A 25,804-nucleotide genomic window follows, 5' to 3' on the forward strand; every position below is an offset into this window, starting at 1 on the left:
CTCCAGCACCCAGGGTGGAGACCCCTGTTCTAGACGTGAAAAAAGCGCCAAAAACTTACACCATTGAATCGTTGTGTCAATTCATGACCGAATGAATTTGGTCATGGTCGATAAAGTCATCCCAATAGAAACACACAGAAATCATTGTCCCACAGAGCAGCCTGAATTATCACTGAGGTACAGTATATCATTAGTATCCTCATGGTAGCTTGGGAGAGCTCAGCGGGGTGTTAAAACCAAAAGATAAACAGCAAAAACTAGATAAACACAGCAAAAACTAGATAAAACCACAGGCGACCCCTTAAGCATGAGAACATGCACATGTTGTAATTGATGTAGAATACATACACAGATCACTTCCTACCTATAATCGAACGGGAGCCCTGAGATTATTATGTGGTTTGCAGCAGTCCTCAGCCGTGTCTGCAATCGGTAAGACATTGGTTCCCAATCCTGGTCCGGGTGCCTCACACACCTGCTGGTTTTTGTTCCAGCCGAGCCCTCAGTTCCACAGTCAAACCCTTCGTTGACTTGATCATGATAAGATTAACTTGTTCCCAGCTCTTAAACAAGCCGGAGCTTGAACTGTTGTATTTTGTACAGCAAGTGAAATAAAATCCCAAAGTTGCGACTAGAAACAAAATGCAAATATTCAACAGAAGCAACTTCTTGGATCAAGTAAGGCCTCAGTTATCTAATGAATATCTGATGAAGGTGGGATGGAATAAAACCCACCAGGTGTGTGGGTCACCAGGAACAGGATTGGGAACCACTGCCATAAGAAGACACCTGTGTTGGGGCTTGTCACAGTTGTGTACGTTCGGCAGGATGCCATGCTCATAGATTGAGAGACAAGGTTCCCATGAGAGAGACGTGACATTTCCTCTGAGCTTACCAGCAGGCTTCCTCCTGGTCAGTTGCGTGACGTGAGTCGAGCGCTGGTCCCCAGCCACTTCCTCCCCAAGCCCTCCTTCAAGAGAGACGTTTCTTGTCAGAACGCCTTCAAATGCACCTTGAAGGTCTGAGCGCCAGCAAGTGCCCCTGCTCAGACAGAGCTTCTGAAAGCTCCCCTTTCAGCATCTAGCCGCAGGGGTCATGATACTGGCCATAGTGCTGGTTCTGGTTCTGCACGGCTCAGGTAAGCTGACAGCACTTGTTTTTGTTCATAAGAATTTAATCTTCGAAGGCTCCAGCTAAATCCTGGACACCCGCCGTGTTGAACTAGACAACAGGGTGACACATATCATTACCAAGAGACTTGCTTTTCTTACAAAGGCCAAAGCACTACAATGCACTTTTAAATTGACTTTTTATATGCATTTGCTTTTGTAGTTTGAATCCACTCCTGCAGTTGTTCATCAGATGTGCTGGGGGGTCGGCAAAGGCCCTTAATGCTAATGTCTCGGGATAAATGGGTCCCGTCTTGGTGCTTCTTGAAATTAAATCAATCTGTGGGCAGTGCACGGGAAACGTAGGGACTTTTTGAAAAGCGATGTGATACCAAAAAGAATTTGGGTACTTGGATTTCCCTCTTAAATTGATCAAATTCCAAAAAAGTACTAAAAATGTAAAAGATACTTGAAGTAAGAACTGTCCATTCAGTCGATCAGCCCTCCTAGGGATTCCTACCAAATAGACCAGGACTTTGAGATGTTAAAACTGCTCTGAACTGGAGCTGGGAAGAAACTCAGTTGAAGCAGGAATGAGCCAGTTCAAAGGGTTACTGTTTCAAGTATCAGATCCTTCTTATCACCCACATGAAGAAGCCTAAGCCAGCTTCTCATTCTGTCTTTTACAAAGACGGAACATTTTCAGCCCTCAGTGAGATAACACCGGTAGAGAAAGAAACTCACTTTTCTCATCCAAATTTAACACTAGGTGCACAAGAAGTTCATCGAAAGATTTCTCGCAGGATGAACTACAATACCTGACCTTGACGGGTCTCGGAACCTCAGCAAGGCTGAGCCTGGGCAGTACTGGGGTGGGAGACCTCCAAGGAAAACCAGGTTACAGCTGTAAGCAGGACCAGACTCTCTAAACCAATATCCCAGTAAGGTGACTTGGGATACTGTGCTGTAGGAGTTGCCAGGCTTCAGGTGAAACATTCACTTCTCGGGCTTTAAAGATCCTAAGGCACTGTTCACAAAAGTAGGGCTGTTTAACACCAGAATTTTGACTTAATTGCATTCTGGTTTTGTACAATCTGTCCAACATCCCTTAAATCAGTTGGTGAAGCAATTTCTCACTAAATTGTACTACTGACTCTCTGTTTCTGTCTGCATCTATATCTGCTTACAGGCCTCCTTGCCAGCTATTTGTTTTTCCAGTCCACAGAAATTCATGCCATCGAAGGCCAGTCATGTACAATTCAGTGTGTATTCAGATTCCCCATGGAAAATTACTCAAACATAGTCGGGAAGTGGTACAAAGAGGATATGAAGAGCAAAAATGCCACTGAAGGCAACATAATGATATCCTGTTCCCATCCACAAAGAAACCTGATTGTATGCAACTTCACCCTACACAAGCCTAGACTCACTCTGAAGGATTCTGGGAAGTATCACTGTGAGCTCATGATGCCGTCTCCAACAACTCCAAGGAAAGGCAGAGGAAATTGGACGACACTCGTGGTCTATGGTAAAGTACACCCTTCTGTACACTGGCTTTGTATCTTTCATTGCACTTTGCCTAAAACTCTGGTTTGAAAAGGCTTTTTCAATTTTTGGCGAATAGACAAAGGAACAAATTCCGCATCATTCTTGTCCCTGTAACAAGATGTCTTTATCTTAAGATGTCCATAGCACCAGAGGAGGACAGGCCCTGAATGTTTTATGCCCGATTTTGTACAGAGCCTGCCAAAATCAGAGCTCTCAATCAAACCAAAGTGGATGTGATCGCAGGAAGAGAGGACTTCCTCTACTGCCAAGTCAGCGGTGATTACCTTGGGGGCATTAGCGTCGTCTGGCAGCGCCAAGGCTCGCCGGTGACCCAGGATGTGACAAACAGTCCCATTGAAAGGAACCAGGACAGAGGGGTCTCCATGACCAGCCGACTACAGATCTCCCCACGAGCCGAAGACATAGAGATGAACTACACATGTGCGGTCAGCTACAGCATGCAGCCCAGCCCCATATCCACAGCCTTTCAGCTGAGTGTGAAATGTAAGACTTGCGCACTGTACATGACCTAAAACGTCTTTGGAAATTATACAACATGCCTGACAGATGCCTGAATGTTCAGAGTAGCAGAGGAGGTACAATATCAGTACCAACCTTGCTGGCCTGCAGAAGAACTCTGTATTCTAAATTATCAAAAAGGAACCAAAATGAGCCACTGGGTGACCAGGTGACAGGTAAGCAAAAGGGCTGGTTTCCGAATCTGATATTCTGAACAAGCAAAAAATGAGACAGTTCTTCTTTTACATGCAACACTTCCAGTCAGGCTTATAGACAGGGCTTTTTCTCATTTCATAAACGTCATACTTCGTGTCTGAACAGGCAAGGAATGAACCCGTTGAGAGATGATTGTGAGGCTGGGAGTTTTGCTATTTGCTCTGCCGCTTCAGGCAGTCCGCGGCCTGTTTCTGTCTGCTTCTTGATAACCCATCCCCTTGATTCTCGTGAGGGAAAGCATGGTCCTAGACGATTTCTTTTCTTGTCTGTGCCGCTGTAGATTCTCCCACCAACCAGACAGTCCTCCACCGCTCCTCTGACCAGGACCTACCCAGGGTCCTTTCCAGGAATGAGCTCCAAGCCCCTCCTGGTTCCTTCCTGGAACTGCTGTGTGAGGTGGAGAGCCGGCCTGCTTCCCTAGTCCAGTGGTACCATCCCAGCGGCGCCAAGCTGGCAGATGGATCCAACAGTGCCAACCTGATGCTCCACCCAGTACGGGCCGGGGATGAGGGGCCGTACCGCTGCACAGCAAACAACTCCTACGGTTCGCGCCAGCTGGAAATTTACGTTTCCACTCGCTCGTCTGGCAGCTCGAAAGGTACAGGGATAAAAATGCCGTTTCTAGTCAGGTCCCTCTCGCGCTCAGGGTGGCCCCGGTTGAAGGTGAGCTGCTCTGAGCTGCTAGTTTTGGGGGGGATCTCTCTTCCTCCTGCACAGCCAATCTGTTTGAATTTGTCTATTATCTGGTGCTGCCATCAGACCAGTGTGTACAACAGGCAATTTACTCTTCGGTTTATTCTGGAATTTCTTGAAAAAAAACTTAATTGTGAATTTTGGCCTCCTTCTTTGAGCTCATAGCCACTATCCTGTACCATCCCCCCCGCCCAATCACTGCAATTTAAGAGGTCAGCTGCTTTCCACTTGTAAAAGAGAAAAGGATAACACCATATTCACTGTTTTTAATTTCTTCCAGTCAGATGGGTCACATACCCCCTGTTCGTGTTTATTGTGTCCAGTCTGCTGCTCTACAGAAAACACACTGAAGGTAAGGGGGTGATGGCTGGCAAATGTGTTAGTTGGCGTCGTCGTCTACAGGGCCGCTGATGGAGCGTCGGTTGCGTGAAAGATACCTCGGTTTTCAAAGTTAACGGAAATAAAAGATGGGGGAAACTGAAACTAAACTTGTAATAAAACTTGTCAATTTCTCCCCCCCTTCTCTACAGACCTTCACCGTCTTAGTTGCTGTGTGCCAAAACCACAGTGCACCGAGGACATGGCCTCCCTCCCTCAGCATAAACTGACCGGCGAAGCCCCGTGACTTCCTGGGAGCCAGCAGCAACCACGAACGGGGCTCTTTCACAGGCCTTGACTTCTTGAGTACCGAAGGGAAAAAAAATAACGAAGCCCCCCAGACTGATTGATAAACGTGATCCGTTTTCTGAGGGACCTTCCACGCCGCTCATGCCTCATTGAGATAAATATGCCCAAGCTGCAATAAATGTATTGGAAGTGTTTTTTTACATTTTAAAAGTAAAATCTACAAACTCTTTTGCACGCCTGATTATAACGATAACATAACGGTTTCAATAAAAAATGTCACGATTCTATACAGAGAATTCCCTACGTAGATGAACGGGTAATTTCTGTAGAAACCTCTAGTTTTCTTAACCTTTTACAGTATGAGATTTAGATGTAAGCCAACAACAAAGCTGGTTTCACTTTGAGTTACGAGCGGCGCTGGTTAAATCTGAAACAAACGGCGGCACTTTGAAGAAGAAGTTATATTACTGTAAGGCACAGAGTCACGTATATCTGTATCTGTTCTCTATAAAAGTTGTCACATTTATTTAACACCATTTCTTGTATGGTTTTACAAACCGCTCAGGGCTGTGTTATTTACTCGGGTAGGTGTTATGCTGAAGCGACCAGAGCTATCTTGATGAATGGAGAAAATGATGACATCTGGGTTCAGGCAATTGCTGCAAATGATCTGTGGCACCTGGGTTAATTACGCAAGCAAACGTAAATTGAGTACAATAAGTATTGAAAGTTTCAAAGACCTGTAAAGGCGTGAAACTCTGGCGCCACGGAAATCGCGGGATCTGTAACTCGCACCTGTTCAGGTTCAAAACTTATATTTTATTATTTCATCCGAGCAGTTGCTGCTTTCCTCGTAGATAGCTGCCTGTGGCAATCTATTCGGCTTAATCTATTTTATTTTTTTTAAGTACAGTACAACTTTAAACCCCCACTTGTCTGTTGAACGTTAAACGCTGATCTGCAATTAACGGGTGATCCTCTTTTAAGTAAACGTGCATTTCGACGAGAACAGAAATCTGTAATGAACTGTGGTATTTGACATTAAAGGCCGCTGTTTCAATCGATTCTAATCTGGGTCAAAACTGAGACACGCATCCGTTGTTATCTAGAAACAAAAAAGCTTTCTCGTTTTCTTTGTATTCAAGATCACATTGAATAGTGGGAAAGGTGATATCAGGTTTTCTTACTTTAACCCATGCTTTCTAAATACTGTGCAAACCCTCCATTCCGTTGTAAAGATGTATTAAAGGCAGTTTATCTTTAAAATAAAAATCATTTTGGTCTGTCGCTTTGCTCTGAAGGAGGTCGGTGAACGATCGCGCTTCTCTGAAGTTTGTCCTTCCAGAGCCGCCTTAGAAAGGGGGTTCAAACTGTTGCGTTGCCTAGCAGCGACAGACAACACTAACTTGCGCTGCGTGGTTTTCAAACACACGGTAAGGCATGGATACGTCGAAAAGATTCTGCCAGCATAAAACAATATATATTCCACAAGTGCATATCGGAACACCGCCTCGTCCAGCATTTTATCAGAAAAATGATTTATGAAAGCAAATTATCAGCGGGTCTCTAGCTTAATGCAGAATGACATGCTAGACCAATCACACGAACAGGGCTGTCGAGTCGAGCTAACTGCTAATTTCAGATGTTTTGTAAAACTGAATCTTGCGTGTGACCAATCGAGATAAAGACAGCCTTATCACATTAGTTTAGATATAAATGTAAATAAAAAAGGATGTGTTTTTTTGTGGTCAGGTGCAATATGTAGGCTTCAAGTTGCTTTATTTCGAAAGTCAGTTGAAAAAGATAAAAAGCCTTAAACTGCATTTTTCAATACTGTATTGTAGTTTGTTAAAGATTTGTTAATACTACTAGCTATGAGGCCATATGTCCTGTTAATTTTTATCGTTAAGCAATTGCCTTTGTATGTAGATACTTAGGATTTGTTGGAAAAACTCAGAATGTTAGTCAATCAAGTTTTGAGCATAATAAATTCAGTTCTGTATATTACAATGCGATGGCAACTGTTACCTAATTCTTGTATAATGTGACTATTCTGCTTTTTGATTTTTCTTAATTTTATACCAGGTACATTTTAAAATGGGCAGTGTTATTTACATAGACTTGTATACTCTATATAACCAGCCTAAAACGTGTGACAAATATCCTGAAAATTCACTGAGCATCAGACAGTATCAGTGTGGTTATGGATGCCATTTTCCATAGTCCAGTCAAATGTACTGTAAATGACAATTACCTTTTTAAATAAAAAGCCAGCATTTTAACAACTTAAGTTGGAGTGTCTTTACTGTTGGCAGCACTACCTAAGCAGTTAAAATCACTATTAGGAGAGGCTGCAGACTGACTAATATTAAAACCCTCTGAGTTTGTGTGCATTGAGGCACAAGTACAAGAGTGATCTGAAGATGTGAGAGCTTGCTGTTCCTGGGATACTCTAGCAACACCTGCCCAATACATAACCTGTGTATATTGTTACCACACTCCCTGTCCTTAACGGCTGTGATCAGGTACTGTCCTGGGAGAAGGCAGAATAAGTTCTGAACAAAAGGTGAAGATCAGGTCAAGATAAGGGTTGAACTGTAAAACAGAAGTGGAAATATAGGTCATCGTACAGTATATCATGGAATGAGCCAGCTGACAATTTCCCACCACCAGATCATGCAGAGGCAATGTCTCATCATCACTGCAGTTTCTTTGAAACTGGGATTTTTTTTTCTGTACGACAGATCTTTGCCAACAAATGCTTCAGTGAGATGGTAAGACATTGCCAACAAACAAAAATGTGTTAATGAGGAAAAAAAATGACGATGTTCTCTATCTCAATGGTCTGCCAGTTAGAGAACTTATTGAAATAAAGAAATTTGATTTTTAAACACAATTCAACAGCTGTGCGTCTCACCTGAATTTGCCAGGTTTCCAGGGCTGTGCCGATTTTCAGTCAGAAGAGAGTTGGGATGTCTGTGCCTTTCTCGAACACTCACCTGCGGGTTCCCCGTGGATTCGGGAACGTCCTGGAGGGACTGGCTAGGGAGGTCCTGAGAGACCAGCCCAGGGACATCCCTGCTTATGCGGCCCAGTACTTCAAAGCCCTGCTTAAAGAGCGAGAGGGTAATCTTTCATTCCTTTCATGGGACTTCTTAGGTGCTTGTTATTCTAAGCATTGACTAAACGTCACCAGCTCCTTCACTAATGGAAGCATACACCCAGACAACTGAAAGGGTTGTGTCAGATTTTCAGAAACATGAAACTTATTTCTTTATAAATTTAAGAAGTATTTTTTTTTATAAGAACCAAAAAACATAAGCTAAGCTAAGGTAATGAAAAATGTCTTTCATAAAAAAAGTTGTCTTTTAAGAATTAGACATTCGGTCTGAGCTGCACAGAAGGTGCTTGATACTCTTTGTTGTCACCTGGTTTGTTAATAACTGAGGCAGACCCACATTACTGCAAGATTTGTGGCATTGTGTAAAAGCAGAAGTAACCTTGACACAGTGTATTTAACAGGGGCTGTCAGGTGCAGAATCTTCTAAGAGGTCAGAATTCCACACCATTGCTGACAGGGTGACAAGCAAAACCAAATCAATATGGAAAATGTGTGCATTAAAAACTAAGATAAACGGCAACTTGCATATCTATCAATGTTTATATTGCAAATAAATGTGATAGCTGAGAAAAACTGAAAGGAAAAATGCAATTTTCATGTCAAGTAGAGGACCCATAAAGTTAATTTTGAAATGCTGGCTCATAAAGAATGGTTGACACAAGGCTTCAGAGATGAAAAGGGAACCCTGCAGAATAGTAGTTCTGGACAGGTGAAGCAAAATGTGATTTGTCTGAGTAAAACACAGAGTTCTTCCAAGCAGGGAAAAACAAATGGTTTTCACTTCCAGATTACCCTTTGAGTATATGAATGTTTGGGATATGGATTTTATGCAGTATTTACGATTGCTGTAATCCCAAAGTTTGATGTTGCTTCGAAAACTGTATGGGCATTTTTTCGTAGAAAGTGGCCTGGATCCAGCTGAATGGAGTGCTAGACTGGAAGACAGATTTTACAACAACCATGCTTTTAAGGTAACATTCTTAAAATGCTTGACTGTTATCCTGCCCATTCTTATGTCCAGAATGAAATCAATGCTTGCTGTGTTTTGCTTCTCAGCCTGGTGAGCTCCTAACATTGCAGATTTTCACTGTACAAATTTTCGGTTATAAAATTCTCTGCATCTGTAAGATGTTACGTGGTCAGACAGGGTTCACACATAGCTTACACATTTCACTAAATGAAAATTAATTGTTGAAGTGCATGATTGTTTTAAGCCACAAGAGGGAGGAATGTTGCATTATAGTAATAGTATTATAGGGCTTTACAAGCAGCATATCCTAAAATTGGACTTTAATTTTTTCCCCCCAAAGATGACAAAGGAAAAATAACAATATTCACAAATTCTTTCATTTCAATCTACAGCTGTGCAAAAACACCAACTAACTATTCACAGTTAAAAATGTAAAGTCCTTAAAGATGTATATTCCTGTTTGATCTTCGTGAACATGTGTCTGTCTCATCCTCTTAAGATGTTGTAACAAATATATTGTAGCTCTTAGGAATAAACTAATTCTTTAAGATATGAACTACTACATTTATCACTGCAGTAAGTAGCAGTGAGTTGATTTAAGTTGATATACCAGTCATCCTATTGTTTTATTTTTGAGATATAGGAACATAAAGACACATACGTTCAGGTTCAGAGACAGTTTCTTCCCACAAGCTGTCAGATTTCTGAACTCTACCCCTACCACTGGCTGACACTGATGGGTTTTTTTTCTAAGATGTATGTTATTTAACTTGTTGTTGCTGCTTCTGTTCTGTGTTTCTGTTTTTGGTGTTTCCTTAATGTCTTTGTATTCTTTGGATTGGAGCATACATGCAAATACACACTTCATTGCACTTGTGCATATGACAATAAATTGAACTGAACTGATTTGCAAGCCTGTATGAAGGGCACCTCCTGCTGTGTGAGGTTCACTTGTCCAGAAAACCCCCTCATCTCTTCCTTGGACAATCCCATGTTGTTCACAGGCATCAGAAGACCATTGGCAGAATACGGAACAGACTGAAGTTCCGCTGCAATATTAGAATAACAATACATAGACAAAAAGTAGATTTGTTCTTGTTCTTTAACACTGCATTCCCAGATTACCAGTAAGTGATTTTATCAGGTAGAACCTTAAAGAGACCTTATTAACTCATTTATGTTTCACATCAAGCAGGAAAATCAGAGGAAGACTAATGACAGCCCAGAGAAAGACGAAGCTGCGGTGAAGATCCAGGCTACTTATCGCGGCTATGTAGCACGGCAGGAAGTGAAGAAACTGAAGACGTCCACCACCAACCTCAATGAGTGAGTCTGCTTTACCTGCTCAGGATACAGGCCAGACATACAGTACAGGACCAGCTCTACTGCCGTTAGCATGAAAAGGAAGACGCAAGAGAGGGACAAACAGTATTTATTTTCAACTGAATGAATAAATGTGATTTTTCTACAAGGCTGAAGCCTTTAATTATTTTCTTTCATTTTAATGAGATTTTACAAAACAGCATTGCATTAATATAAATAGCAGGATGCAAATAAGAGGCACATTTCCTCAGTTCAAGTGCTGTCTAAACGAGTCTAATATTTAGCTCTGACCTTGGCTTTGGTTCCAACCTCGGTTTACAAAAACAATTTGAAATCTCACAATGACAGTATTTACATAATAGCTTTATTAATATCTGGATTTTCTCATTATACAAGAATGAATGGTTGTTCTACTGTCTTGCATCCCCAGGTTCTGGAGGTTGCATATTTGCTTGTTTTTTTTTTTACCACATACAGTAATCTAGAATTTTCTCACATGCTAAAGATATGCGGGTTAAATTTGATTACCTGCTCTTGATTGTCCATTACCAGGTGTGTGTGGGGTGAGGGGTTATAGAGAAACCAAGTCAGCTGACTTATGCAGACTGGAAGCCACTTAGTTATGAACTAGTGTTATTTTTTTTTTCGTCTGTTGGTTTGCAACAGAAATGGAAGTACTTATCAAAGAGAATTTCCTGAATTTATAACTTGTAAAACTTTTCCAACAGAAGGCCACTAGATTGCTCCATTCTTTTAAATGATTAAACTGCAGTTTTATTAAAATCTTGTAATCCAAAACAGTCTGTTTGATTAAAAGCAAGTATTTGCTTAGCAAACGAATGTTGAATGCTTAGTTCAGTGTGCCAGTTAGACAACTGTGTCTTTCTGCTGTTCTGCTTAATAACAAGCTCTTCCAAGGGTTTAGCAGGAGTAGCTCAACACTAGGGGGAGTCAAACTCCACAGCTTCACCATTGCTTTAGTTATAAACATACAGCAGCAAGCAGTGAAATCCATATTTATATGTTCTGCCTCACACTCGTAACAATCACTGTACTCATCTGAACTATTTTATTGTATGTTGTGGTATCTTTATCTTCCTCTTCTCCCTGCCCTTTGCTTCTAATAACATCAAAGGTCTTTTATGATCAAGGAGGATACTTCTGAGACAAAAAAAGAGCAGCTACAATTGTAACAAAAAAAATACATTTTCCTCTGTAAGACCACCGAGATGATTGATTACACCTAGAGGATGTAAATATATAAATTTATATTAACATAATTACCAAGAGCAGTAGCTTCTTCAGGGCTAGGCTTATCGCTTCTGTAATCAGAGCTGGTGACAGTGTGTGGGTGTTTATTATTATTTATTTATTTGTTTGTCTAAGGGTGTGTGGGTGCATTCCTTTATGTTGGAGAGGGAGAAGAAAGCAGTAAGGGGGAGGCATAGTGAAATGTTTAAACAGGCCGAGTAAGCAGAATTATTAAAAGCCAACCTTGCCTGTGCTGTACAGCAAGGCACAGTTTTACAGAAACTACCATGCCAATTTTGGTACCAGACAGCTTGTGTACAACTCTTAGAAACATGTTATCTTTGGAACAGGTGTAACCTTATTGTACATTATGTCTCAATTGCAGCCGTGAAGGCCAGCAGCCCAGTACATTTATTTATATCTCTTTTTAATCATCAGCAGCACAAGACTTAAGAAGAGTGTTAAATAAACCCTCTTAAACCCTTTTGCACAAGTCTGAAGCTTCTGGTGTTGTACATTTCAAACTCCTTTCCTAAATTGCATACCATCTTTGCTTTTTTTTCTTCCAAACTGATTAATCAATTAGGCAATTAACATAATTATTCTATAATTTCAACATTTTGAATTTGCTTAAGGATTTCCACAACTGAATACTTAATTAACTGCACCGTTACTTATAAAACACATTGAAGCCTTGTTTGAATAATTATAATTATACATTTAATTAATTAGACTTATTATGTAACTGAGAGCTTAGCTGGAACAAAAAAACAGAAACACCAGGCCATCAGAACTTGAGTTTGAGACCCCTGGTTTAATGAAACCTAGAACAGAATCTTTAGCATTTGCTAATAAGAGTTCCCTTAAATTGACAAAGTTTTTCAACATACATGATTTAGGGTGGACTATAAAAGTTTTTGGTTTGTGGCTTTTCAGGATCAAGGATGAAAATCTGTTGTATAAGTAATTCATTAGGTGCAATTGCTATAGAAAAATATTTATTCTGACAAATTAAAAAAACTAAACTGCCAAGTGTGTGCTGGTATGTGTGAGTGCATGAGTCTCAGTTGGTTTTGGCACTGTAATGATGTCTCAGCCGTAGTATTTATTAGGCTGGCTCCGTTAACACAAATCCCAGGGACAGACATCCCACAACCTTCAAGCTGTAAGATGCTGCCATTGTTTCTAGAGCAAAGAGTGTCACGACAATTACAAGGCTCTGCCAGTTGTTATTCCTACTGTGTAAATATATTTCTGAACTAAGTACATTAGTTTGAGGTTTTGCAAATTGTAAAAGCAACAGCAAACAGCAATAGCAATATCAAATAAAAAAAAAACTGCAAAGGCCTCACTCATATTCTCTTCCTCTTCAAAGAAAGGTTGTACAGACCATCCTTTTCTCACGAATGGTACAGAAGTATCTAATGATCATTTAATACTGGAAAAAAGTTCTTTAGATTGAGTTTCTATATAGCATTGACTGTGTTCTTGTATTTAATGTATTTTCATAAAAGAAAGCATTCTTGATTCACTTCAGTAAGTTCCCTGGAGTCTTTTCAATTTAAGTCATCAGTAGTTTTTTTTTAAGAAAACCCAGAAATATTTGTAATAACTTTGACCTTTGACCTTTTCCAGCAAAAACATACTATTGTGTGCGTGCTTAAATGTTATGTTGTGCAAGGGGAGAACTTTCTTTAATGTTTTGCCAGTAAATAGACATCTTCACTTCCACTACGGTTTCTCTAGACCTGATAATTGAAATACAGTGGTGGAATACAACATACAGTACAGTAACACTAGAGTAAAATTGTTTCATTCAGTAAAAACAAAATATTTTTAAAAATTGTGCAGGCTTCACAAGATCAAAAAGAGAAAATAAAATGCAAAGATGAAAAATAGCATGCGTTTGTATGAAATATAATGCAGTGTGTTAGAAAAAAAGAGTCTGAAAAGAGCTGTTAACCTTTGTTTTTATTCCCAATGTCCTCCTTTAGAAAAACCTCAGGTAAAGATGGGGAACCACTTGAAATTCATGATCCTGAAATTATCGAACAAGTTCAGGTTCCAACCATCACATCTGTATATCCCAGCGTGTTTGCTGAAGACCTGGATGCAGAAATTGAGGGAGTCGATGAGAGTGACGCAGATATCGGTGGAGCTGAACTTGGTCATGATCCGGCTCATGAATTCCCCTATGGTGGAGTAGCCAATGTGGATATCTGTGCTGAGGAACTGAAAGGAATCGCATACAATGAGGAGACAGTGGATCCAACTCCAGGTGAAGTGTACTTTTCTAACAGATCTCCAGCAGATATGGTGCTTTTCAGCCCAGGTGATCTCAGTGCTCTTGAGGTCTTAGACAGCCCCAAGCCAGAGGGACAGCTTCTTCCTCAGGGCGAAGAAGAAGATGCCGGGGAGACAGAATCCCAAGTTGAAGCCCTTGACAAACTTGGGGAGGATTTTGATGCAAGCGAGAAGCATATTCTCGAGACGGAAGAGTTGGAAAACCCAGGGTGTTCCAGTGTAGAGGAAACGCACTTGGGCAAAGCCAGGACAGAAGCTAAACCCGATACCGTTGAGGAAGACTGGGTTTCTGCAGATGGGCGCTATTCTCATGGAGCTGCGGAACGTGCAGAAGGAAATTTTGAGATGAATGAAGATACAACTTCTCCATCTGCCCCAAAGGAGAACAAAATAGAAGGGGATGAGGCTCTGGAGGAAACGGTTATGGAAGTCACCCCTGAACTTAAGGACATGGCAGAAGGGAAATCCCTAGATGAAAAGCTGGAGGTTGATGAGGACGTTGACCATAAAACTGACAATGAAGAGGAAGGATTGAAAGATGAGGATCCAGATGAAGATACCAAGTCAACCTTGAAAGAAACGGTGAGTGAAGAAAAAAGCCTGCAAGAAGACAGTCAGAAGGAAACAGAATTAACGGACGAAGATTTGCACTTAAAAGGCAGAAAAGAAGAGCTAAAAGCCCAGGAAGATGGTGTTGAAACCAGACAAGGTGAAGATGATCAAGAGGAGCATGAGGATGAAGGTGAAAGAGGACAGGACCTAAACACCGAGCAGGGAGGTGACCAAACGGTATAGTGATTTGTTCCTTAACCTTCTCAAGACCAAGTAACTTGTTAGTCTTGAAAATACTGGCTCAACTGTCAGTTCTTTTGTGTTCTTGGCCTTACTTCATTATCTTTGGGAATATAAAATCATGTCATAGTCAATTGCAATTATGAAAGGGCATTTAATTACAGCAGCACATCATCAGTAATAACTTTTCCAGTATTACTTTTCAGCTAAATTTGGTTTCCCTGGTGGCACTCATTTTTGTCTAAATCCATAATTTGCATTCTGATTTATTCACTATTAAAAGAAGGTTATGCTTTATTGCTATAATAGTGAATCCATAATTACAAATTGCTTATTTATTCAATATATAAGAGTTGGAAATTTTCACAGACGTGTTCTGATTTTGTAAAAGACTATCTCAGTGACTTGGTCTTGTGTTCTGGGTTTTTTAAACATTGTGCAGTGTGTGTGAATACGTTTCAATATACTGTATCTGAAGCAATCAAAATGTGGGCTTGACTCAAACTTTCCCACAAAACCTGATTTCAAATGCAAAGACTGTTCGAAAATAATGAGAAACAATTAATGACTATTATTATATAATACATACAAGCAGTACAGTCAATGGGAATGTTTTGATTGAATTTTGGAGAAATCGCTTTAAACATTGCATGACAATTGTGTGACTGTAAATTGTTGTTGATTGTATCCAATAACGCTGTTTGATCTTCAAAAACCAAAAGTATAACATTTGCCTGTGTTGAATACATGGGCTCTTGATTATGGATTACCAGAATTAAGCAATTCAGAATTCTGGTTTATTGTAATCTGAAATGTACATTTAAGTATTGATGATACCCTTCTTTATCGTTATCAAATATTTCCGTTGTACTAATGACAATAACATTAATTCCATTCAGGATTATTTTTATTTTTATAAATAAATCTTACCAGACTTGCTTTTATGTAAAATGAACACCTTTTATTCAGAGTAAACCATTCATGATCAATTATTTGTCTTAATTCAGGCTCCTCCGTCGGTAATCTTTAATGGAGTGTACATTTCAGGTTTTACAGTAATTGCTTTCAGAATTTCATTTCTCAACTTTTTTTTTTTACCATGGATTGTGCTTCTCACTAATATAAAACCATTAATTTATTAAGAAACAAATTTATTTGATGTGTGTGGGAGAAATCTGTATGTATTTATGCACTGTTACATGTTTGACTCTTCACTGAATCATTGGCACCCATGTGTGCGTGTGCCTTAAATTGCTGTACAACTGTTATTTAATGGAGGTGGCCAAGGTTTAATCCACTGGTGGTGGTTATAAATGAACGGCTTTTGAAATCATGGCTTCACTGTGTGTTTATTTCCTCTGCTAATTGGTTTTCAAATCTGAAAGGTTGGTGTGTTTGCTGTGCTTTGCCCAATATAATTAAACTTTTAAAAAAATTGATTTTTCTCTTTTTCATATTGCATCACTTTGCTGACAAGGTAATTTGATTTGGCATGTTGAAACCTGCCCACCCCACACATAAAAAAAGGGAAGCATTGTTCAAAGACAGTGCAAGGCGAACATGAATATGCATGTCCTGTCACTCATTTTTATGCTGAGGTTCTAGATTTTTTTCACTAGTATCCCATGATAGCAATTTCTTCATTTCCCTTATCAGGACCCATGTATTGTGTGGTAGATCTGTGACTTTTTAACTCAAGTGTCAGTTTTTTGTGGTTTTCTTCTTACTCTGTTATCTTTGGTATAGTATGTAAAAATTATGTCTTCACTCAACACTCAGGTAGTCTTGAGTTGTTGATCTGAAATTCAGAGAGGAAAACGTATAGATCAGTGCTAAACTGCAACTAAGTAGTTGCATCTTGGAATATTTGGATAATGATGCAAATAAAAAAATACACATTGCAGTACGTACATTATTTTGCTTACGAACAAATATTTGTACCATATTTTTTTTCTTTCCTTCTCTTTCAAATGGAGAATTAAGGATGGTCTAGAATTGTCTTCCAGCATGGAAGTTTTCGAAGATTTCAGTAATCAACTGCCAAGCGTTCTGTCACTGCTTCCTGGGTCCCAGGAGTGCCCTGATGGAAAGCATCCCAGAAATAGCTTGACTTCTTCGTGGCACTGAAAAATGCTGGAACGCTTGTAATGGGATATTTTAATACATGGAGAAAATGTTTGGTTTTCTTAATTTAACTGGGGATTGATGAGAATTCAGTGAGCAGGATAATTTCATTGTTTGTTTGTTTTGCTCACTTTTCTCAAAATTAAGATATTGGACTGTCTAAGACAAGGTGAAACAGTGTTACGCAATCCTGCGGTCCCTGTAGGTTTGCCAAATGTCAAATACTTAGTGCATAAACTAATACACTTCCCCAGAGCCATGTGCTTTGTCTTGCTTCACAGAGGAGAATGTTGCATAAACTGTTGGTTCATAAGCTGGCAGTTCTTAAGAAATTAAAGCAAACCTGATCTTGGTATATGTGTTTGAACTGCTGAGTGTATACAAGCAGGTGCCCTATTTTCACGAAACGTATATTATTTACAGAAATCCAGGTGTATAATTTCTAGTGTTTCCATATCCATCTGTTTGCACCAATATGATGAACCTTTTATCCAAAGCAGATTTGACTTCACAGCAAAGATTGCCCGGTCTGTTGATTTTTTGCCATCCGCTACATGTGTGAATGTTTTTCATGAATGTGACAATCCACTTGTTGACAGTTCACTGCAGGATAGCCCATTCCCTGAGGATCTCCCTATGGCTTCTGCCATTTCCTGTTGGCCAGCTATGCAGAGGATGACAGAACCTCATGTTTGTGCCATGGCTGTTTGCAGACGGAGCCTTCCTTTGGTCTCTGCCTCTTTTCTCTGGCTAGCAGTCACTTGGTTATCCTTTGAACTTATTTGAATTTTCGGGCTCTTTCATTTCTTTACATTTAAATGAATTATGTGCTCTCTGGAAAAACCTTTACTTTAACGATGCTTTTCTTTCTTTGTCAAAAACAGCTTAATGGTAATTATATTCATCCTCGAACAATCTCTTGTGAGACTGCTGCTTCTTCCTCTTCTGGTGTGCTTGGGGAGGTCTTGAACTTGTTCTTCCGAACTCAGGCTGCCCCCAGGGCTTGTTGCTGTGCAACACAGCCTGCCCAGGTCTCAGCTCAGACAGATGCGAAAGCTGGGTAACCAATTAGGTAACTTCGTATTCCCAGCCTCCCTACCCCAGGTGGAGGCTTGATTGACGATTTCCCAGAATAGCTCCATTACAGCGCTGCCTCCCGGTCCCTTTTGCCACTTAGGGAACTGGGGGGTGGGGGTGTTATAGGAGAGGGACTCATAGGAGAGTATTGCCATGGAAACCAGTACCAATCCTTGCTCTCCTCTCTGAGAGACAAGAGTGCAGAGGCTGACACACTGTTTCACAGTGAGGGAGCCAGCTGTTCTGCCAGTGCAGAGAACGCTCTCGGACGGAGTTAAGAAATAAATTGTCATCTGACGTCACTCTGCAAGTAGGTGCATGTTGTCGCTGAATTAGGTAGCCGCCTTGTGGGACCCTTTCATTTGTTTCCTTTGCAATTTCAGGCACTCAGTAATCACATTTTGGTGTTACCTACCAACAGCAACAACACAGAGAATCGCTACAATCGATACCTTCTGTAAGTTGCCGTGTGGTGAGCTAGGAATTTGAATTGGTGTCTTTCTTTGTTTCGTTTAAAATGTCTTTTACCCTTTTGCCTTGCGCCCTTAGCTACTTAGTCATTTCAGCGTCAACCTTCTAAACTTTTGCCGTAGTTGTTTTTTTTTTTAAATCAGTATATATCTAAGTCGCATACAATCATTTTAAAATGGCATTGCTGTTTTCTGTCAAGGTGGGACCAGAGATTTGTTGTGTGCCGGTGCCAGGAATTGTTAATGATATGTGTACTCATTCAGGTGGATACAAAGCAATTTTTGGATGACAACAAGCTGTTGTGTAAATGGCTTAGTTCATTCAGATGTTCTTCCAGTTTCCAAACAGCATGATTGTAGGGTGGCCTGCTTCTGATCAGATCTTAGGCAGCTATATTTGGATGCCGTGCTACAAGAATGGAACTGGGTGAAATGTATTTGATATCGTTAGTGTTACTAAGAAAGGGGTTATCTGCCAAGATTCCAGTTGCACACCTTCCTTTTACTTCTGTTTGAATAATATGTGTTTTAGTCACACAACAGGCAGCAAGGCAGAGCAGCCTACAAATTCATGTATACCCTAGATCAATCAAAAGTTAATTTAGCATAAAGATCCAGGTGTGCATTCAGTTTTTCTTGGTTCAGGTAAATAACTACAGACTTTTATGACTTTCAAAATCATATGCATAAACAGGATAGTTGTCAAAAGAAGTTAAATGAATTATGTTCAGATCTGTTCATACCCAAGCATTTAGAATTTTGTGTACTCTCCTTTTGTAACCAGTAACTTTAAATGGGCATTAAAAGTCTGAGAGATATTCAACCATTAGACCGTTCAGAACCTTTTTCTTTACCATTTTCTCAATGAATTTGGTGCTCACTTTGTATTGTAAGGTCCAATTAATGACCCCTCTTGAGCTTCTTAACAGTAGCCACCACCATTCTGGGGCTAAAATATACAAGTAAACTTTGGAATCTATCTGTCCCTCAGTTCTATGTCAGAACCAGAGGATGTAAAACAACATTAAAGTAGAAGCGATTCATTTTCTGTGCTTCACTGAAAGGGTGATGTTCTTTTATCACACATATGTTGCGAGTTGACCTCCCAAATCAGTGTTTCGCATGATTGAGTAAAGCCTTCTTTTGCTTGCCCACTAGGGGGAGAATATCCCTTTGGCCTTGAACGTCTTGGTGAGCGGCACCACAGATGAAACTGGGATGTCTTATGGATTTTTTTATAATAGTGTTTGTTGAATAATAATAATCTTTCGCCTTAGACCTTCTGATCCTATTTGAAACCAGCACAGCTGAAAATATGGATTCATTTAATTTATCTTCCACATGTTTATAGAGCATGGATAAATGTTTAACATTGTACAAACACAAATGTATGTAATTATTTGGCTATCTTAGTGATATATGCATGGCTCCTTGTTCACACATACCTATTATATTTTCAAAATTAAAAAATGTCCATGTACGCCTACATTTTCTTTTCTAATCAACTTTATAAGGATTTGTATAAATGTGGAAGCTACTATTTATTAATCATTTTATATAGAAGTAATTGTCTTCATTTGATTAGCAGAGAAACACCAGTTACACCCAAATAACTGGTATTTTTAATTACAGTAACCTTATTTAATGTAACCTTATCAGAACTAGTGACCATGCATAGCCTCTTTTAAAATTGCTTGAGATAAGCTTCTTTTAAACCAGACTTTAGGGTATCAGTCTGATTTTAATGTCAGACTGAGAGCTGATATGGATTGAGACATTAGAGACCTCTTCTTGTTTTGCTTTGTAAATGTTTGTGTAAAAATGAAAAGCAGGGAAACATTTTTAATAAACATATTGTAAAGGGTGACGTACAGTAGGTCGGACATTTTCATTAAGACGATTCTTAAAGTGGTGAAAGTAATTGGTTAATTCGTAAAAATAAGGTAACATTTAAAGTAATTTTATAAGTAAATAGTAATACCAGGTTCCTGTACCTCACACTAGCATAAATTGAAAAAGACATAGCAAATGATTTGAACAATTTGTTTCTAACTTAATAACTGAAAACTCAGATGAGGTGTTTAACATGACTGAAATCTGTAAATAAAGTCTTGTTTTTTTCACTAAAGCCTATGGAGAAGGCTTCAGTGAGTTAAGTGCTTAATGATAACTGACCAGACAAATGCTGCCTACTTAAAATTTCAGTCATCAGGCATGCTGTGTGTTTCAGGAGAAGATGCAACTTCCTCCCCAATGAACTCTGGTGAAAATCCAGGTACCTCCCCAAAGGGCTGGTGCTGCTCAGTGTGAGTCACTGAAATAGTAATTACAGGTTAATTGGCTAATTATGAATTTGGTGGGGAAATAAGTCTGCCATCTGCAGTCTGCGTGTTCAAAGGCTAAGGCTCCTCGAGAGTCTTTGCTCTCTATCTTCATGATGGTTGATTAAACAGCTTGTAATACATATAATCTGCAATGCACATAATTAATCTTTTCTTGTATACGTTCCATTTGTAGAAACAGACTATCATTTTATTTATTTTTTAACCTAACAAATTGAAACTAATAAAAATGTAATAATCCCTTGCTATACGCAAATTGACCTTACCCGGTTTTGAGTATCCGTGTGGAATTTTCTGTTTACCATTGTACCTTGCAACACTCCCAAATTTAGCATGAGTTCGAGAAACATCCATGAGCTGCAATGCATGCTGGCTTGAGAGTGTTTTTAATGAGAAGAGAGAGCAGTCACGCGGCCCAATCTCTTCTTTCTCAGTCAGCCTCTTTTGAAAGTAGACTTATCTGCAATCTCTCATTCTCAAAGCGTACTGGGTATATTAGTGTGCATTATTGCCTTGGGCTTTGATGAAGCCCATGAAGAACAATATTCTCTGCAATAATAAAGCATTCCACTATGGAATGAGTGCTCATTTCTTTACCTGAAGTTACTTTTTCATCCTCTAAACCAGGAGTCAGGTCCTGAAGGGCATAGTGTCTTCTGTTTTTTGGTCTCCCTAAGCTCTCCATTACATGGTTGGTCTAATTAAGTAACTGCATAATTTAAGTACTTCTATCTAGATGTTTTATAAATGACTATACCTTTGATGAAATCGATGCTTTTTGCTACAGTCGTAAAAGTCTTAAGAAGCCTTAAGAAACCTGAAGAGTCGCAGAGGAACTGACGTGTTCAGTATTTTCAGGCAGTGATTGAAGATACATAAGGATACTTCTTTATGGAGAAGTATTTTTGTGATTTTCCATATTCAAAGGCCATGTGGCAAAGAGGAATGTGTACCCCACAGCCAATCGGAAAAAGAAACAATTAATAAATTATAGTCTGTAGGCAGCAGTATGCATAAAGGTATTCAGCTTTTTGAGCACAGCATCAGGATAATTACAGCTTATCTTACATCATAATCATAGTAATAATGAGAGGGAGATATTAGCTGTACTTAATATGCTTGTGAAAATTGCTTCTTCGTTTGCAGACTTATTCATGTTTACCAATTTATATCCATCAAGATATGTCTTCTTCAAGCACTGTAGCTAATATAAACAGTGTTAATTATCTCTGGAGAATGGCAGTCATGGGGTGCGTGGTGTTTTCAAGCATCATGGAATGAGTCCATCCCTCCTATTGGAGCTCTCCAGGACATATCCCAGCATTCAGTGGATCTGAAGCCCTCCCGCTGAATTATCATGTTGCTGTTAATAAGGAGAGCCAGCTTTCACGGTAACAGTTTTTTCGAGCTCATTAAATTGCAAGTTAGTCCTTGTTTCTAAGACAATTTAGTATCCGTAGCTAGACTGAAGCTAGACTAAAGGAAAACTTGTAGGACAGATGTAGAAATGTTATAGAAGTTTGGAACAAAACCTCTAATCAGTTCCTGCCAGTATATCCTGCAGTAGGCTCGGCAATCCTTTATTTATCATATGACCTTAGTCCTGTAGAATCTTTCACGTGTAGTTATTCAAACACTCCTGGGGGTTCTCTTCTGAAAACAGTGAGGACCTGGGCTCTGAAATTTTCCAGGATCTTTTTTTCTGTCTGTCTGTGTGCTCAGGACCCACCATAGCTCAGTTTTGTTTTACAGAATTCCCATAACCTTTTGCAATCGCATAAGCTGAAGGCTTCCAGAAATCCTGGTTGAGGCATGTTTAAGATGATAAGAGACAATAACAGCGGGGAGAAGTGGTGACAGGGTTTAAGGCATGCCGTGTTTACAATATGCATAAGTGGTCGTTGTCTTTTTCAGAAGTGGACGGAGCACATGTGTGAGGTGGTCTTAGCCTCCTGATCTGCCTGCTCGCGCTTCACAAGACGTGGCTGTGCAGGGTAAAAGCTTCAGAGTATGCTGACATGTACATGATAAATGTGACCCCTGCTGTTTGTTTGAAGGACAAGGGGGAGCAGGACTCTATCCGAGATTAAGTCAATCAGCCTGTTTGGGATGTGAAAGATGAGTCGTTTAGATCCTGTGACACTCTCCTAGGTAAGGGCTCCGTTCAACCTGCCCGACTCTGATTAGATTGGCGGCTGCATAAACTGATGAAAGCCAAGTTTTAACCAGCTTAAGTGCAGCAGAGAAAGCAGTCCTTCTGTTTCTTTCCCCACTTTTGGTTTTCCTTGAAGTAAGAAAATGAAAGATGAAGTGATCAGTGATGTGGGAGGGGAGGGGGATTTCTGCTGGGTGTTTTTGTAAAAATCCAAACTCACCAAAAAATGTCAGTCTGTGAACTTGAGACCGTGCGGCTTGTTGATCTGAAGTGGGGGGCCTTGGTTTTAAAGGAGTCAGGTGTCTGGCTCCCTTAACGTCTCCTGCTTACTGTCTTGCAGACGTCTTCTGTCTGACTTTGCATTTGCACATTGTCAAGGAATTCTGTAACGCATGCACAAGTCTCAGAGGAGAATAGAAACGAAGATTTGAGATTTGGTGCTAGGAAAGGCAATGCTGGGATACTAAGGATCGCCATGCCTCATCAGGCTACATGGTGTCCTCTTTTACAGTCCAGAGGGAAGTTAATATGGGAAAACGTTCCAGCAGAACAGTGCCAAGATCACAACTAACTTGACAAATGACCTTGACGGCAAACAAGTCATGACATTGAAGTGCAAAGTTTATTTCCTGAGAGTCCTTACAATACAGGTAGCCGAGCATCAAGGAGTGCTCTTTGGATCCATTTTTTTTATTTGCTGTCACTGACATCACTGACCTTCACACCTGTATGTGTCTCTGTATACTCGACACACATGGACATAACAGCTGTTCCCTTAAAGGATTCGATTAAAGGGTGGAATGAGAACCACCTACTCGATTCAAATTCTGCATCATTAATATGATGTTATTGAACCCTGTGACCAATTTTAAAGGCTTTTATGGTGGTAGTTTTGAGATCAAGATTACGACCTCCTAAAAATAAAAGCACAAGAATACAGTGTGGAAACCCCAGACTTTTGGGATTAAGCAGAGGATTGATGAGCTTTAAATGCCTTTTGCCCCGAAGGTGTAACTCGACAGTCCAACTGTTATTTCAGTTTATAGCAGAGAAGTTGAAATAAGATCTTTTCTCTTTGTTAACTGAATTAATGGAGCATTAATGATGATCTTAAAATGTTGGTGTTTATGACTCGCAGCTCTGGCAGGCAAATTCTGATTTTTATTTCCAGTAATTGCAATTATGAGATCTCTTTTCCTGGAAATTGGATCATCCAGAAGCGGCTGTATAACACCCGAACTGTGATACCCTTTCCTCTGAAAATGTATCTTGACCCTCTGAAAAATGTTATTGTGCAGAGTGCTTTTTATTCTTCCAACACAGATATTTCAGTCTTGACAGTTTTCAGAGGTGTTGCTAAATCAGATGCAGAGCTCTTTTTTTCTACTGGCCTACTTAACTTCCTAACTAAAGCCTGAAAGTTTTGTCGATTATAGGCCACCTTCACTCTGCAAGTGCTTAGCCCTCGGCTTCATTTCCAGACTGACCTGATACATTTCAAAAGGGTAAGGTAGCATTGCTATTCTCAGTAGCAATGATCATAACACATGGCTTAATTTATCATTGGACATAAAGTCGCCCTACATTTTGAGGCTATAAAATTGAGTTTGTGCTCTTCCATTCTATTTTTAGAATGCTAAAATTAACACAGCTGTAGCTGCATCGAAGGGGTGTATACAATATCACAGAAACCAGAAAGGTTTAAATGAGTTTCATTCCTAAGCCAAATACCGGAGCCTTTTGCCTTAAGAAACTAATTTCTCTCCAGGTCTGAAAATGACAGTAGTGCAATTTACAATTACTTAAAGACACTTAGGGTTTTATGATTGTAAAGTATTCATGCAAAGACTGACAACTAAGTGCTTGTGCTCCATATTGGAAATAGTTAATGCATCACTGTGGTTTTGGCTGCCTGCACTTGAGATGTGAACACTTGGAAGCAGAATTTCTGACATATTTTTTTGCAGCTATCGCAAAAGACCCGCTGACACCCACACATATGGTGTGATGTCTGAACAGTCAAGACTGCCTACCGACACAATGGGAACAACAGGCAGTGCTTGTCACAGAACCGTCCGAGCTAATAAGGGAGATTTTTCTTCCAAATTCTCTTTCCCATTTTTTGACAAAAGCAGTGTGAAGAATCTGATCTTTGACTGTTTTCTGCACTGCAGCCATCAGGAGCTGCTTTTGGTCATTCGGGTGATAGGTGCCATCAGAGAAGTGTGGATGTTTTAAAGGTGAGCAGCTGAAACAGAGGAATGGGCTAGGAGAGACACAGAGACCGTCTGTGTGTTTTATAGTGTGGGAGGTGCTTGGCGGTGGTGTTGTCCATGCAGGTGTGTCGGACAGAGTGAAGCCATTCCCAAACTCTGCTCATTTCACAATGACCCCTCTGATAGAAAAAAAGGGAGGTCAATTCAAGAACATCACCCTACATCCAAACTGTGCAGCTCTCCATCACTAGAAAGATTTGTGATTATGTGGCCTGAGGATTGTTGCAAATCTACACTATATAAGCATTGATTCTTTTTTTCTGATTTAGTTCAGTCCTACGAATTTTGCTGATGCCTTTACCAGCTTGCAGTGAGCTTGCATGTTATGTATTCTGAACTTGACAGGAGTTAGGCTGAAGTTCTGTTTTTATTCTGGTGGAAATGAAAAGTAATGGATACAGTATATTCTTTCCTCTGCAGAAGCTGTACTTGAGGGTCATTTCTACAGCAGGGCGTGTTCCCTCTGAGCGAGCACGGGCCGAGAATAGAAGCAACACATAACTCAGCTGCATGAAACAGAGGAAAAACTTTTAAATGATTTTATTGATAACGGGCATGCTCACAGTATATCCAAATAACAGTGGCTTTTTTTCCTAGAAAATTACATTTTGAAAGCGTAGGATGGGCACAGTCGGATATCATTGCTCTTCTGCAAATCGGACCACATTTCTTGACTGCGGCTCTTTCTTTATATTAACAGTGGATTTTAGAACAATGGGCAATAAAATAAATTGTCTGCAGTCACACCCACACACCTGTGTTCGTCACATCCCTGCTGATTATATTTTCAGGGTTCAATAGCAAAGTCCTGCTACTTTTTCATCTCAATGCAAGTTGAAGGGAGTGTGGAAGAAATAAATGGTGCAGGCTGTATGGCACCCTTTTCC

At 40.0% G+C, this 25,804-nt stretch overlaps 2 protein-coding genes across 5 annotated transcripts in view; both read left to right on the forward strand.

The window, feature by feature from the left end:
• The first annotated feature begins 305 nt into the window (after positions 1 to 305).
• On the forward strand, positions 306 to 5,331 carry LOC107075644 (sialic acid-binding Ig-like lectin 12). The gene is made up of 6 exons (XM_015337461.2): positions 306 to 1,138; positions 2,299 to 2,637; positions 2,850 to 3,161; positions 3,673 to 3,990; positions 4,366 to 4,437; positions 4,616 to 5,331. The coding sequence occupies exons 1-6, from the start codon at positions 1,096 to 1,098 to the stop codon at positions 4,708 to 4,710; spliced, it is 1,179 nt and encodes a 392-aa protein (XP_015192947.2). The 5' UTR covers positions 306 to 1,095; the 3' UTR covers positions 4,711 to 5,331.
• Positions 5,332 to 5,462: 131 nt separating this feature from the next.
• nrgnb (neurogranin (protein kinase C substrate, RC3) b) overlaps positions 5,463 to 25,804 on the forward strand; it is a 48,041-nt gene continuing 27,699 nt past the window's right edge. The window contains exons 1-5 of one of the 4 annotated variants that reach the window (XM_015337460.2): positions 5,463 to 5,515; positions 7,643 to 7,838; positions 8,734 to 8,804; positions 9,996 to 10,129; positions 13,372 to 14,470. In XM_015337460.2, coding sequence (XP_015192946.1) covers positions 7,685 to 7,838; positions 8,734 to 8,804; positions 9,996 to 10,129; positions 13,372 to 14,470 — 1,458 coding nt within the window. In that variant the 5' untranslated portion in view covers positions 5,463 to 5,515; positions 7,643 to 7,684. The other 3 variants (XM_015337459.2, XM_015337458.2, XM_006642215.3) reach the window with 3 other exon arrangements.

This window comes from Lepisosteus oculatus, chromosome 23, assembly GCF_040954835.1.
Source record: "Lepisosteus oculatus isolate fLepOcu1 chromosome 23, fLepOcu1.hap2, whole genome shotgun sequence".
Taxonomy (NCBI): domain Eukaryota; kingdom Metazoa; phylum Chordata; class Actinopteri; order Semionotiformes; family Lepisosteidae; genus Lepisosteus; species Lepisosteus oculatus.

Bases quoted from the DNA above. Each gene is read 5' to 3' on its own strand.
- LOC107075644 (XM_015337461.2), top strand. From the start codon at position 1,096: ATGATACTGGCCATAGTGCTGGTTCTGGTTCTGCACGGCTCAG. The intron at 1,139-2,298 runs GTAAGCTGACAG...ATCTGCTTACAG, and splicing joins TCTGGTTCTGCACGGCTCAG to GCCTCCTTGCCAGCTATTTG. The intron at 4,438-4,615 runs GTAAGGGGGTGA...CCTTCTCTACAG, and splicing joins CTACAGAAAACACACTGAAG to ACCTTCACCGTCTTAGTTGC.